This window comes from Fukomys damarensis, unplaced genomic scaffold (genome assembly GCF_012274545.1).
Source record: "Fukomys damarensis isolate Sample0158 unplaced genomic scaffold, DMR_v1.0_HiC HiC_scaffold_23, whole genome shotgun sequence".
Lineage (NCBI taxonomy): Eukaryota > Metazoa > Chordata > Mammalia > Rodentia > Bathyergidae > Fukomys > Fukomys damarensis.
In genome coordinates, this window is record NW_022900935.1 from 32,285,251 (window position 1) to 32,299,624 (window position 14,374).

Consider the following 14,374-nt stretch of genomic DNA (forward strand, 5'->3'; position numbering starts at 1 on the left):
TTTTTTTTTTTTTTTTTAAAGAAAGCAAAGAAGTTGACTTCGGGGGCTTGCTAGAAGCTTCCATTTTAAAAAACTTTTCCCAAAAAAATCCCCCCTGAAAACAAATTTAAAAAAAATCCCAGCAACGGTAAAACCTCAAACAAAAAACAACAAAAGTGTCATGTACAGAAAAGGTCCTTTTGGGAAAGGGTAGGGGGTGGGATTTTCCAGGTCATTGACTTGAAATATATTTTTGAGTTTTGTCCTTCATGTTTTACGGAATAAAAAGTTCAGCCTTTTTATTGCATGAAACTAAAACTGGAAAAGGTGGGGACGTGGAGGAGAGGGTTGAGAGTGGGGAGACGCCCTCCCCTAGCTCCTGGTAATGACACCTCACTTCTTGCATAATTTCTGCCATCTTCCCGCCTGCAAGGCTGGCTCTCTCAGCTTCCTGGAGAAGGGGGTCACACACTCATCGTCATGCTTGGAGAATACTGAAGGGGGGAAGCAAAGGATGGAGAAACTGTGAGCAGCACAGAGCTCAAGAGGAAAGGCTGAGAGCACAGGATGGCACTCGGTGGGCGAGGGGCTGGGAGGCCAGGATGAGGGAAAGGAGGTGGAAGCCCAGCCACCTGGCAGGAACTACGGCAGCCAATGTGACTTCCCCAGCCCTCCCCCGTCAGTCACACCTTCTGCAAACTGGGACTGCAGGGACCTGGGCTCTCAAAGGCTTCAAATGAGCGTGCACAGCAGCCCAGTGCACAAAAGCAAGTGGAAAAGCAGGCAGTGTCCAGCACAGGGAGCCGGCCAGAATCTCTGGAGATGTGAGCCTCACTCCCAGGGCCACGCTGTCCCTCTCAGCCCAGGGCATCTGGCCTGTACATGGCATCCAGAAATGCTGCCACCAGGCAGATGCGGAGGCAGGGGCCAGGCTCCGTGCCAGGTGTGGAGAAATCACCAGGGTGCAAAGCCTAAGCAGGGCTGCTAGGCCACCTACTCGGTGGGCCGGCTGTGGCCACAAGGCCCCTGGCTTGCTGGGCAGAGGCCCCAGACCCTGGGGGAGAGAAGGACCCAGGGAAGAGGAGCGTGAGGGCAGAGGGGCTTACATTGTCGTTCTGGAAAGAGTGAAGGAAGTTCCCTCCTAGCTCGCTGTCATCCCGAGGGGTGCCTGGAGGATTGCTAATGCCACTTATGTTGTTAGGAGAATTCTATGGAGAGAGCAGAGCAGGTGAGTCTCTGGGTCCCCAGCAGCCTGCCCTCCAGAGGGTACACTGCCAGGAGCAGACACGGGCACACACTTACTTTTGGAAGTCCATCTATGTCGCCTGACCCTGGGAAGGAAGAAGAACCCTTTTCAGTTTCTTGCTCACTCCTCCCCCAGGCGTCTCTAGCACCGCGAAGGACCCTTTCCTCCCTGGGCTCCTTGGGGAGGCCCAAGCCCTTCCAACCGAATCCCACACTCTGCAGGGAACTTCCCAGCTGAGCATTATCTTTCTCTCAGGACCTTGCCCTGTGTCCAATCAAGGTCAAGACCCAGGCAGGCCGAGCTCTGCCAAGAGCTGAGGACAGAGCAGGTTGCCGGGCAGGGCGGGGCTGTCTTACCTAAGGATCCGTTCATGTGGTGTGGCTCCATGCCGCCCATGCCTCCCATTGGGCCATCCGAGCCAGGACCCATCGGGAACTGAGGGAGAAGCACAAAGCACAGCTCAGTGGGTGCAGCAAATCGGTCACCAAAGCCAGGCCAGCACCTGTGAGGGCCTGCGCACCATGTCCTGCTTCAGGTGCCTCTGTTCTGGTGGGCAATGGGTGACTAGGAAGCTGGAGCAGGCTCCTCACCACAGCCCCAGGGGAGAAGGGCACAGGTTCTCACTCCCACACGCCACCTAAGGCACCCAACCCAGGCAGGAAAAGGGACCGGTCCATGGCTTCCCATTCCACAAAGGAAGCTCTCGATCGACGCCTCCTGCATCTCCCATGAGCGGCACACAAGCAGGTGTTGGAAGGAGCCAGCCCAGGGACAACAGGAAGCAGGGCAGAGAGCTGGGGCATGGGCTAGGGGTGAAGCAGAGCTGGGCTCAGAAAGGGAACCCGCCCTGTGCCCCTCCCCAGCCCTGCCCAGAACTACCAAGCCTTTCACAGAAAGGCAGCAACCGGATGCAGAAAGGTCCCATCCCACAGTGCCATTCTCGAGGCTGGGCAGGAAATCGGGCCCACAGGAGAGTGAGGTCTGGTGCTGCACCCTGGAGGCAGGATCTGCTGGAGGACATGGACACGTGGCCTGGGCTATGCACTGACACAGAGCCATCACACCTGTGCCTCCGCCCCAGGTACCCAACTGCCCCATGGGACAGCCCCTGCCAGGCCACACGGATGGGGAGAAGAGAAGAACTAGGGGTAGAACGGGTCAGGCAGGGTGGTCACAGAAGGCACTGCCAGGGTCCGGAACGCGCAGAAGGCTGCATGCAGGCAGCAGAGCAGAGAGGGGCATGGAGCAGACAATGCAGGCCGTAGGCCGGACTGAGAGGCGAGGCCTGGGCAGGGGCCACCTTCCACCCGCACCTGACTCAGGAGCAGTGTCCAGCCGCCCTAGGGCTTTGATGCGCACTAGGCCATCAGGCAGCAGACCTGAGCCATACAGGGTTGAGGGCGACCTCTTTTAGGAAGCCAACTCAGGACACAGCCGTGCCAGGCCACAGAACACACCAACATAATATACGCTTCTAGACACGCTATTACAAACACAAACACATGTTGTCATTTAAGTATATGAGTCAGGTATTTGAAATTATTCTGCTATATTAACAGTGACACTGAGCTGTAACTCACATGCATATAACTGATCCACTTAAAGTGTACAATTCAGTGGTTTTTAGTATATTTGTGGACCTGTGTATCCCATCACCACAATCAATTTTAGGACATTTCCATCACCCCACCCCCTGAAGAAATCCTGTGTGCATTAGCAGTTATTCCTCAGCTCCCTTCCAATCTCAGCCTTAAGGATCCAGTAATCCTTCTGTCTCTGTGAATACGTTTATGCTGGACACCGGATATAAAGGGAACCACATGACCTCTGTGGGTGGCTCTTTTCACTCAGCAAGTTTCCAAAGTTCATCCTTGCCACTGCAGGAATCACTTATTTTATTCTTTCTTACAGACGAACGAGTCCAGTGTGGACACAACACATTTTTACCTATCCGGTCACCAGCTGATGGTACAGTCTGAGTCTGGAGGTTTGCACTTTGGGCTACTGTGAACGCGAGTCCCCATGTGACGAACACCATTTCTTTCTGGGAGATGCCCAGCAGTGCTGGTGTCAGGTCACGTGGGACTCAGTGCTTAGCCCGCCTCAGGATGCCCGACAGCCCCACCGTGGAACCCCACAGCCCTGCGAGCGAGTGGTGGGTAAGGACTCTGGCTTCTCCACGCAATCTCCCGAGTCAGCAGTCAGCTGACTTCTTTACTCCAGCCATCACAGTGGGTGGGAAGTGGGGCCTGAGCGAGTGCCAATCCGCACTCCCGATGACTAATGAGGACAGCACCCTTTTCTGCATGTGCTTGCTATTTGTGTATTGAGAGAGAAGTCTGTTTAGATGCTTGCTCCATTTTTAACAGGAGTCTTTATTCTTGAGTTCTTTATATATTTTGGTTCATATTCCTTCTCAGATCTAGACTTACAAATATTTTTTCTAGCCCATGGATTGTCTACTTAACTTTTCTTTTTTTTTTTTTTGAGATATGGTCTTGCTATGTTGCCCAAGGTGGTCTCAATTTGGACTCAAGAGATCTTCCTGCTTCAGCCTTCATAGCAAGTAGATGGTACTACAGGTGTGCACCACCAATCTCTTTTTTATTTGTTTGTTTCCTTCTGATGAACAAAACATCCAACTTGCCCACTACTTTTTTCTATTTGTGCTTTCAGTGTTACATCTAAGGGAGCTTTGCTTCATCTGGGTCATGAAGATCTTCTATTTTGGGTGCTTTATAGGTTTAGCCTTGACGTGTGGGTCTATGATCTACTTTGAGCTCGTTTTTATGCACTGATACCAGCAAGTAGTCTGATCTCCAGTGCTTGCATGAGGATATCCAGTAGTCCTGGCACATTTATCTATTGTTATTTGTTACACAAATGCCATTATTAACAGTAGCAATTAGTAGAAGGACTAGTTAAGTACATGCCCCCTGTGAGTAAACTTTAAAACCTGTATGCTTTCATCGATGGATATAGTCATCCACCTGTTCTTTCTGCCCCATGACACAGCAGCAATTTCCGGCTCGGCTGCATTTCCCAGTGTGACTACTCTCAGCACCCTGTAGCCCACAGGACATCTTCTTGCTGGTGCATGTGCAGTGGTGGCTTCCAGCTCCTTGACAGTCTACACTGCAGGCTCTAGGCTAGCTCTGGACTGCTCACCAGTCAGGGCCTCTGTAGCTGTGAATCCCCACATGAAACCACCATGCTATGAGGCCCATTACCTGCATGCACTACAAAGTGCATGGGACAGAAATCACGTAAATGAAACTTCTGTTTCTAAGGAAGAATGGTTTCAAAGCACATAGGTAACAGACTTGGAAAACCCGAGGTGGAGACCAAGTAAGTCAGAAATTTTAATAAAGTGAAGAAGTCTGGTTTCACTTGGCTACCCTTTCTCGTGACGCTCTGAGTTCACCAGCAGTCTCATTCCCAAAGAACGAGTCACTGTTTCTGTGGTGTGAGGTTCCACTGCAACCTCCACCCAACGGAGAACAATTCAGGGTGCTCCTGGCGGCCTCTCTCACGACGAGCACAGCCCTGGAAGAACAGGTCACACCCCTCCTTCACTGCTATCCCATCTCTTCTCACACCCATTTCCACAGCAGAGATGGACATCGACACCCAGCTTGGCTTACACGTCAATAAATATGGTTTTTTCAGCAGGCCCACGGTTCAACACCTTTTGTACGGCAGCAACAATGAGTCACCCAGTGGGCCCGTGGGAGACAGTTTCCATTTCTAGGAGGTCAAGAAACTCATTCAGTTCTTCTGCAAGCTTTGAGGACATTGAAAAGTGACCCAGGGGGACCGAGAGATGGAAGAAAGGGGCAGGAAAAGAAGGGAAGAGGAAGGAGAAGGAATCAAGATGGGTTATGTACACGTACCAACTAGCCATGAAGAATACAATCATTATGTATTGCAAACATTTACCAAAAAAAACCCAAAACTTTTTTAAAAAAGTGACCCCAAACTTTCATTAACATACCTGGTTATCTCAGGTAGGCAGATCACAGCCCCCTTTGTGGCAGAGTCAGGTACAAGGTGTACAGGAACTTCAGCAGGTAAAGTAATTTCACTTCTGATGGCAAGAAACTTTTAGGCTAAATGGAACTTGCCAAAATTAACTGTGTATTCTGCCAAATATGCAGATAAATGAGCAATGCCTAGTTTGTGTTTCACGAAGAGAACAATAATCTTCTGCCGTTTAAAATCATCACAGAAACCAGTATTACTTCAAACTGTGGTTTTTAAATCACTGTACTAAGATCTAGCAGGAACTGGGTTTTTTTCTGTCCAGCGGTGCTGGGGACCAAACCCAGCGTGTGTGTCATCCACACTAGGCACGTGCTCTACCTGAGCCACCCCGCAGCCTGTCACACGCCTGTTTGGGTCAGGACCCGAATCATTGGTGCTGTACCACAGGTGAGACGAGACAGACCCGCTCTCCTCACAGACCAACACATCGCTATCAAATCTCTCTCTTCGCGCACACACCGGGCTTTCGATGCCACCTCTGAATCAGGAAATGTACCTTTCTCAGTTCACAGCACAATCAGGGAGCGCGATGATGCCAGGGCTCATTCCAGGTTCTGCCCAAACCAATCCAGCAGCTATTTTTGACTGAGCACCACCAGATTCAGAACAATGTGCCTAGAGCCAGGTGTGGTGGCGCACACCTGTAATCCCAGCACTCTAGAGGATGAGGCAGGAGTTCGAGGCCAGCCTGGGCTACACAGTGAGTTCAGGGCCAGCCTGAACTATGAAGGGAGACCTTGCCTCAAAAACCCAAAAAAACAAACAAACAAAAAAGAATGATGTGCCTATGTGTGCTTCCCCATCTCCTATACAGCCACGCCTAATCCCAAATTCTTTTCCACTCTGCACTGTTTGGTTCTCTTCTGCTACAATCCAGTTGTGTGTGTCTTTCCAGCTGTCACTGAAATAACACAGTCACTCTGCTTTCTTTTCCAATGATGCTGGGTCATGTGGTGCGGACACTGTCATCTTTCTCTCTTTCATGATGGGAACTCTTAGAAACCCCGTCACAATACTCACAATGCTAACAATGAAACCAGCACTACCTCAACACAAAGCGTATGATTCAGGAGTCTGTAGCACGCAGGGGGGACTCTGTATGCTGAGGAGAGGCCCTCAGGCTAGAAGGCCAGCATCTGCACTTGAGAAAAATATGGTGACAGTGACCACAAGAGGCAGATAATCTGTGCTGTGTCCATCTGGCACTGAAAATAGTATTAGTCACTTGGGAGGCTGAGGTAGGAGGACTGCTGTGAGTTTGAGACCAGCCTGGGCTAGACAGTGAGTTCAAGGCCAGCGTGAACTACATGGTGAGACCCTGTCTCAAAAAACCAAACCAAACCAAAAAGTGTTCTCTGTTTTGTCTTTGGGGCCTCTGTATGGGTCTTACGCCTTTCAACTCAACATTCTGCATCTGTTGCCAAGACCCAGGACATTTTGTGCCCTGAGATTCCTCCAGATGTAGAGCTTCTGGTACCACAATCCCAGGAAGGGTCAATGAGGCTGGGGTGATGGGAGGCACTGGCTTCCCAGGAGAAAGGTGTGGATCAGAAAGTGTCTGACAGCATTTCCTTGCCATGAGACCCTGGTGAAGTCGCCAGGCCAGAGAGAGGGTCCACGGAGGGCTGCAGGCGGCCGTGTGTGTGTGGGCAGCTGTACTCCGGCCTTAGTACATGGAGTGATTTGGGTATCACCTCAGCAACTGGATCAGTAAGACCAAACAGAGTGCCCCAAAGGCTTCATCCTGTGAGCCAGGGCAGAGACAGCCCCTGCCTGGCTCTGGAGCCCACAGCCCTGCTGCCCAGACCTGCAGCTCCCTGGCAGAGGCTGGATCAAGCCTCTACCTGCACACCGGAGGGCGAGACTGAGCACGCGTGCAGCTGTCGACGGGGAGCAGACCTGGCTCTGCACCTGGGAAGCTCCTCCTAGCTGGCCACAGAGGCCATGAGGCCACACAGGTAGGTCACCCGTGGGCTCAGGGGACAAGTGGGGGTCAGATCAAGGAGGCTCTGCACTGCAAGGTGCTTCAAAGATTGGACTCTGGAGCAGGAAGGGAAGGAGCACGGCCAGGGCAGAGGCACAGCTGCTGGACACAGGGGTCCCAGAGCTCACAGCTGCAACACCAGGTAGGCGCGACCCAGAATCTCCTGCTGGGCTCTCCACTCTTAGCACCACACACAAGGAACCGGCCTGGAGACCAGGAAGGGATGGCTCAGGTTGGTGGAGCTGTCAGTGTGGGGACCAGAGCCCTCAAGCACTTTCTCCTCCTCTGCCACCTCTGCCAGCCATGAAACTGGCAGTGGGTAGCCCAAGAGTTAATCACTTTTCTGACGGTTTATTTTATTCATCTTTGGTAACAAATGGCTGAAATCAATTAAACTTGCTTTCCCCTCAGCTGATGAAGTTAATTATGATTTGTTATGGGATCTGATATGTAAATTACTAGAAAGCAGACTTACGTTGGACCGGCTGCCTCCGGGCGGCACTGGATTAATCATTGTGTAGATGTTGTCACTGGAATTTGTTGAATCTGTAGAACAGAGGAAACCCACAAGTCGAGGTGATTAATTCATTTCTTAATTAAAACAAACTTGTGGCACTTGAACTCATTCTTTTGTATTTTATCACCTAAAATTTCCTCTAAGTACCACCATTTTCTGGCTAATTTGTATTTAATGAAGATTCACAAAGTTTTTAATCACAGAAAATTCAACTGTGAAAACCACTCAACCACAAAACGAAGCATTTCAGGGTGTCTGGCCAGCTGTGTGGACAGGGCACGGGAATTAAAGGTTCTACTGCCCGTGACAGTGCCGGGGGGGTTGAGGCCACCACCTGGGCTCCCCAACACCACCGCCCAGGGGAAGGGAAATGCTGGTATTACCCAGGGGCCGGCCTGCCAGGCTGAAGGGGCAGGAGAAGAGGCAGGGACGGGGCTGGAGACATGTTAACACACGGAGCGGGTTAGCATGACCCAGTCTGAATGTAGGTCACGCAGCTCATCAAAATGCGGCGGCAGAAGAGGGAGCCAGAGGGGAGCTGTATCTCGGCCGCCAGCTCCCCCGGCAGCAGAGCAGCTTCCCTGTGTGTGTGTGGGGGGGTGAGGGGCTGAGGTGTAGGTCCCTCCAGCTCCCCACTTCGCCAGTGAAGTCTGAGGAGATCAGCCAATGTGCTTCTATCATGAGCAGGCCTGGATTTCTTGGGCAGAAATCTGGACTGCCTCTCACTTTTTATTTTTGGGATGGGCAGGGGCTGAGTTGAATCCCTTCTGGCTGGCGGGCGTGCTATTCTTAGCTGGGAAAGACACAGAAGTGTGACGTTGTGTGAGCGTATGTGCACAGGCCCACGTGTGCATGCACATGCACTCTTCTGAGTAAAGAGAGCGGGGAAAGGGATCTTTTGCAGAAGCCCAGAAGCCCAGCGCTCTGGACACTAGAGAAGAACCATGCCACAGGATGCCAGAGCCCCGAGCCCATCTTGTGTCACCAGGACAGGGTTCTCCCTAACAAGGGGCTAAAGACAGTGAAGCCCCTTGTCCTCAGATCTCTCTGCTCAGCCTCCAAGAGCCAGAAGAGATGTGACCTGTCCGAGGCCACACAGTGAGTGGGTCAGGGGCACCGAGAACCAACAGCCCTGTAAATGTCCCAATGTCACAATGCCCAGCAGGGATGTGCTGCTCAGGAAAGAGTGGCTGGTGGGTTGTGCTCTGCACCTCACCCCCCAGGACTTCCAAGTAACTTCCCCCCGCAGGGATCCCCTTGCCCCCAAGCCCTCTTACCTGCAGGACTAGGCATGATAGGTGTTCCTGGAGGGCCGCCACCACCGGGGGGTCCCTGAGATGAGACAGAAGCTAGCATCAGTCATCCAGGGTGGTACCAGGTATGGGGAGAGGCCACCATATCCCCTCCCTGCAAGCAGTGATCACTGCCTGGCCCAGCCGCATTCCTCTCACTTACTCCAGGCCCACCTGGAGCCAGGTGTGTGAGCCTGAGGGGCTGGGCTTAGAGTTCCCTCCTGCTCCTCCTGTCAAGAGGCACCCATGGCAGCTCAAGTGGTGACAGCAGAGGCTTAAGGGGGTGCCCCATAGCATGCTGGGTAGCTCCCCACGAGGCCATTCCCAGGTCTTGTTTGGGGGTTTCTGGGCCACTCAGGCCCACCACTGATTGCAAGTCATGCTAGTTTAGAACCCGCGCCCAGAACGTGTCTGATGGGGACAGGCAGGGACCCTGAGCAGTCCTGTACGTGCAGCTGGTCACACGTGGAAACCCAGTCAGTGCCCCAGGCCCTCACTTACCACGTAGGTGCCGGGTGACGAGGAGGAGTATGGAATCTGGAAACGAGATATGGGAGCCACATATGAGAGCCACCTCCCCAACAGGCAGTGCCCCTTTGCTTACAAACCCTCTCTCCCAGGAAAAGCTTCAGACCCAGTGAACTCAGTTCCCCAGGAGGGCTGGTGCTGGGAGTGCCACCCAGTTCTGGGCTCCACAGCACCCATCCCAGGAATCTGGTCTCCTTCTGCCCAGTCTCGGGGGAGGGCTGGCGTGGGGGCAGGGAGGCCTCCAGTGTGGGAGGGCAGGAGAGCGCGGCTCCACCCTACTCCTCCAGCCTGTGTCTGGACTTTGGCGCCAAGCATCTTGCCCCTCCTGCCTGGGGATGCTGGGAATCAGCCCTGCTAGGAGACTGGCAGGGGTCTCCTTCTCCTCTCACTCTCTGACCTCAGCGGCCAGCCCTCACTGATCCCAGGCAGATAGAATCCTACTGCAGATTCCCCTCCTGACACCACCAGGGGACGGAAGCCCCTAGCCTAGCCCCTGGAACCTCTTCCCTGGCAAACACCCTGTCCAGCCTGGATACTCACTGAGTTAGCACTGTTGGGATTGGGCCAGGGTCTGCCAGCTCCCGGGCCCCTGGGAGGGAGAGAGATGAGACAATGAAACAGGAGTGGCCCACCTAACTGGACACCTGTGCAAGGTCCTAGGGCCTCAGAAGCCGACTGGCTCTGCCATATTAATGGGTAGTTCCAAGAGTGGAGAGCTATGAACTCCTCAAAATTCTATGTAAAATGCTTAACATTTACAAGATCGTCTACAAAGTGCATGAAATGCCCCTGCACGTGTTTTCCTAGAAAGGCAGTGCACAGTTCTCACACTCACCAAAAAGATTCAAACAATGGCCACCTCTACAGGGCCCAGTTTTGACTCAGCCAATGAAAGCTGTGTGGACCTGGGAAAGTCACTTTACCTCTCTGCCTCAGTGGCCTCATACATGGGATGACAAGTGTCACCCGGGAATATCACAAAGACCAGACAAGCGGGTCCCTCAGCATGCCTGCAATGCTGCCCGGCTCAATGGCACTAGATGAGGATGGGTTCTCACCCAGGTCATCAACAGCCACATCTGCCACTGAGGGCACTGAGGTCCAGAGAGGCCCCGGCACGGGCTCCTAGCAGGAGACTGCTGGGCGCCGGCTGAGGGTGGGGAGGGCCGTAGCTCTGAGCCTGGCCGGGGCCTTTTCGCCTTACATGTTAATCCCGGGCATGGCGGGGCCGAGGGAGTTGGGTGGTGGTCTCATGCCGCTGCCGTAATTCTGCAACGATAACCAAGGGTCAGTCTATGAGAAGGAGAAGGGGAACCAGAGAGAGGAGGGAGGGAAAACAGACAGACAGAACATAAGCAAGAGGGTTAGTCTGTGAAGGACCTGACGAGAAAAACAATACATTCTTTCAAATAAGGTGCAGTGGGGACAAGCAGCGGAGACCACAATGACAAGCTAGCACAGAGGGACAGTCACGACGGCCAATGTGTTTTACGAGGCGTCAGGTTGCTAGTGTCAAAGGCTACTCATCTGAACCTTCCCCATCTTTGGGCAAGGGAGAGGGAGGGACGGGTCACGGAGCTGAATGGGGATAGCAGCCACTTAAAAGACCGGTGAGTGCGTGCGTGTGTGTGAGAGAGAGAGACAGGGCAAGTCAGAGCACAGAGGGGTATGTGGCATGGACAGAACCCCACCTGCCCCACCATCCTGGCCATGTGTCACAGTGCTGGGGAGGAGAGGACTCCACTTCTACTTGAGAGATCACCACCGGACTGGGGAGTCTACACAGTCGGACACATCTGGAACCCAGTTCAGCTCAGTACAACTCACTGGGGCTGGGGGCGGGGGAGGAAGAGGGCACCTGGCCTCACACCCCGTGCACCTCCTGTCCTGACCCAGCTGCCCGGCCTCTGTGACACTGCTCCCACCTATCCCGAGGTTGACGCTCCATCCACCAAGTTACTTCCAAAACGCACTGTGCCCTCACCATGGCACCAGCTGTTCCACCCTGTGCTATGACCACAGCCACACAGCCACATGGCCACCCCCTACCTCTCCTGCTGGATGCTAAGGGCCTTCACAAGGTGGGGACAGCACAGATGGGCTCAGTGAGCCAGCACTGAGTGTCAGGGAAAGGAGGTATGAAGCCTGGTGGCAAAGGAGGAGCCAGCACAGCTGCCTTTCACCAAGCACAACCACACTTCATAGTCAGTCTCTGGTCTGGTCCTTAAACTCCAGGAGGCTGATCTTACTCCCTTCTTTCTGAGGAGGAGACTGAAGGTCTGTGGGAGGCAGGGTTACTGGAAACACAGCACTGGAGCCAGGCTTCCACCTGGACCAGCAGCCCCAGGGCCCGCACTCTTCACCACTCTTCTGGGGGATGGAGCCAGAGCTGGAAGCTCGAGGCTGTAGCAGCAGTCAGGATGACGGGTCTTTATCCAGGGACCGGCTCCCATGTCTTACTGTTGGCTTGGGGTCACCTGCTCTTCCTGGTCACCCAGAGGCCTGGGGTCCACAACGCCCAGGCAGGCTGCTGACAACTAAGGAGCAACACCAGGCTGGCTGGCAGTGGGCAGGCCTGATGGCAGGGAGCACAGGATGCCAGCTGGCACACACCAAGACTGCCGCCCCCTGTGCTTTCTCAGATGAGCAGCGGCTGTCCTGGGGCTCATGCTGCGGGGCTGGGCCCAAGTTACAAATAGGTGCTTGGTGCCTAGAGTGGTGAAGCAAGAGTCTGAAACTTCATGTGTGCACATGGGAAGCGGGCCTCAGATGGGCCACTTGCTGGCGACTTAGGCAAAGTACAAAGAGTGACAATGCTTCCTTCCATCAGCCTGTGCTATCTGCTTTCACTCATACTTAATGGTCAGAAAAACTCCTGGACTCTCCCAGCTTTCGAGACTAAAAACTGAGGTGCTGAAGCACAGTGCCAGCCCTGGGGCACAGCTACATGCGGCTGAGCTGGGATGAAGCCCTGCAGCCTGGCCCTGGCTCACTGACTGCCCTGCTTGTACAATGGGGACAAAGAGCCCATGAGGCTTCACCCTTCCAGGGCCCAAAAGGGCTGTGATGTGAGCCCGGGAAGCACCAGCATTGGGGACAGTGGCAGGGGAGCAAACACAGCCTCCTTTAACACCACTGTGGCAGTGCAGAGCTCAGGCCTCAAAGGCCTTTTTGAAGGCCCATGCGTCAATGCTACATCCTGCACAGGAAGCTCACCATGTGGCAGCAGCCTCCTGTCCATCGTGCACAGCCCAGCCTGCTAGACAGGTCCTCCAGGTGCAACCAGAACTTCTGGACCTGCAGCTGCAGCAGCTGCTGCCCCAGCCAGGGGGAAAGGCCCGCACTGCAGCCAGCAAGGCGAGAGCTCAGAACAGAATGAGAGGTCTGGCGGGTGCTCACCCCAGAGAGATGAGACGGCTGAACATGCTGCATGCAGCTGCGGGGAAGGGCACAGCCCTGTAGCTCCCCTTCTCCTCGGCCTGTGAAGTCACCCCTGCAGATGCAGACCCCAGGGGTCACTCGTCTTTCTACTTCACAGATGACAACCTGGAGGTCCAGAGAGGTCAGAAACTTGCCCAATGCCACCTGCTGAGTCAGGAGTGAAAGTCCAGCAGAAGTCAGGTTTGGGCCAGTTTTCTAATCAGAAACACCAGGCTTTCACACAAGGCTGAAGGCCTAGCAGATGATTTCTGAGCCTCTGGTGCAATGGGCTCCTGCCCTCCATGGGCTGCTGGAGGGGAGGACATGCTTATTAAGCACAAACTCCCCTTCACCCGCCATCACACTGCGCTCCAAGGATGGGGCCACCACCTACGGGGGTCTATCTGCCCAGGTCTTCATCCTCTTCCCCACTTGGGTGGCCCAGAACTAGAACAGGGGCTCTGTCCAGGCTCACAAGAACACAGGCCCCACCCTCTCGGCCTCAGCCTCTGCTCCACAGGATTCAGTGACAGGGGGCTCTTTGTGCTTCCTGTGGCCTGCCTGGGGCTGTCTTAAAGATCACAGTATAAAGAATGAGCAATCCAATCCTCAGGGAGACTGTCTGGAAAGTTTCTGGGAGCCCCACTCCCTCTTCACCCAGCCCTAGGTGCTCTGCCCCAGCACTGACAATCCCTCCACCTCTTCATGGCCTCAGACAGACTGAGCTTGGATCAGCCGTGGGTCAGAAGGGCCCTGCGGGTGGCATAGGATCGTCTGTGGGGATTGTGCACTACCTTTCATCTGAAACTCCCTAGACATCAGACAAGCCAGCGTGATGACATGACCAAGTCTGATGGTCACTCTTGACTGTCCACTTGAGTGGCTTGAGCACCACTTAGCAAAACACACTTCTGGGTGTGTCTGATGGGCCATGGGTATGACCTTGGGGATTCTATCTGGCCTTGGTCCACTTTTCTCTGGTCCTTCCTTGCCCTGTTTCCTGCCTGCCATGAGCTGAGCAGCTTTCCTTCCACAATGTTTCCTTGGAGCCAGCCTACCATGGCCCAAATATCCCTTTTCTTCTTTGGGTGTTGCGTGTTTTTGTCACAGCCCTAGAAAGTTGAGTAATATAAGTCCCAACCCAAGTACCAGACCTCTGAGGCTTTGGGGACTGGTACCCTCAGGTCTCTCACTGGGTCATGTACTCTATTGAGGTCTGATCAGGAGCCTGGGAACTTCAGCCTCATCTAAAAGAATTTACTTTAGGGCCAGGGATTTAGCTCAGTGGTGCTGCCACCTGCCTTGTAAGCGAAAGGTCCCGAGTTAGACTCCCCTTACCAAAAAAAAAAAAAAAAAAAAAAAAA

The 14,374-nt window shown here is 53.7% G+C and overlaps 1 protein-coding gene across 6 annotated transcripts in view; it reads right to left on the reverse strand.

The window, feature by feature from the left end:
- Ssbp3 (single stranded DNA binding protein 3) overlaps positions 1–14,374 on the reverse strand; it is a 121,240-nt gene continuing 106,866 nt past the window's right edge. For 5 of the 6 annotated variants that reach the window (XM_033767779.1, XM_033767776.1, XM_033767774.1 and 2 more), the window contains 9 exons: positions 10,795–10,883; positions 10,131–10,179; positions 9,564–9,599; positions 9,048–9,102; positions 7,729–7,799; positions 1,582–1,660; positions 1,282–1,310; positions 1,086–1,187; positions 1–473 (listed from right to left, as the gene is read on the reverse strand). In XM_033767779.1, coding sequence (XP_033623670.1) covers positions 444–473; positions 1,086–1,187; positions 1,282–1,310; positions 1,582–1,660; positions 7,729–7,799; positions 9,048–9,102; positions 9,564–9,599; positions 10,131–10,179; positions 10,795–10,883 — 540 coding nt within the window. In that variant the 3' untranslated portion in view covers positions 1–443. The remainder of the gene's footprint in view (positions 474–1,085; positions 1,188–1,281; positions 1,311–1,581; positions 1,661–7,728; positions 7,800–9,047; positions 9,103–9,563; positions 9,600–10,130; positions 10,180–10,794; positions 10,884–14,374) is intronic. The other variant, XM_033767775.1, reaches the window with a different exon arrangement.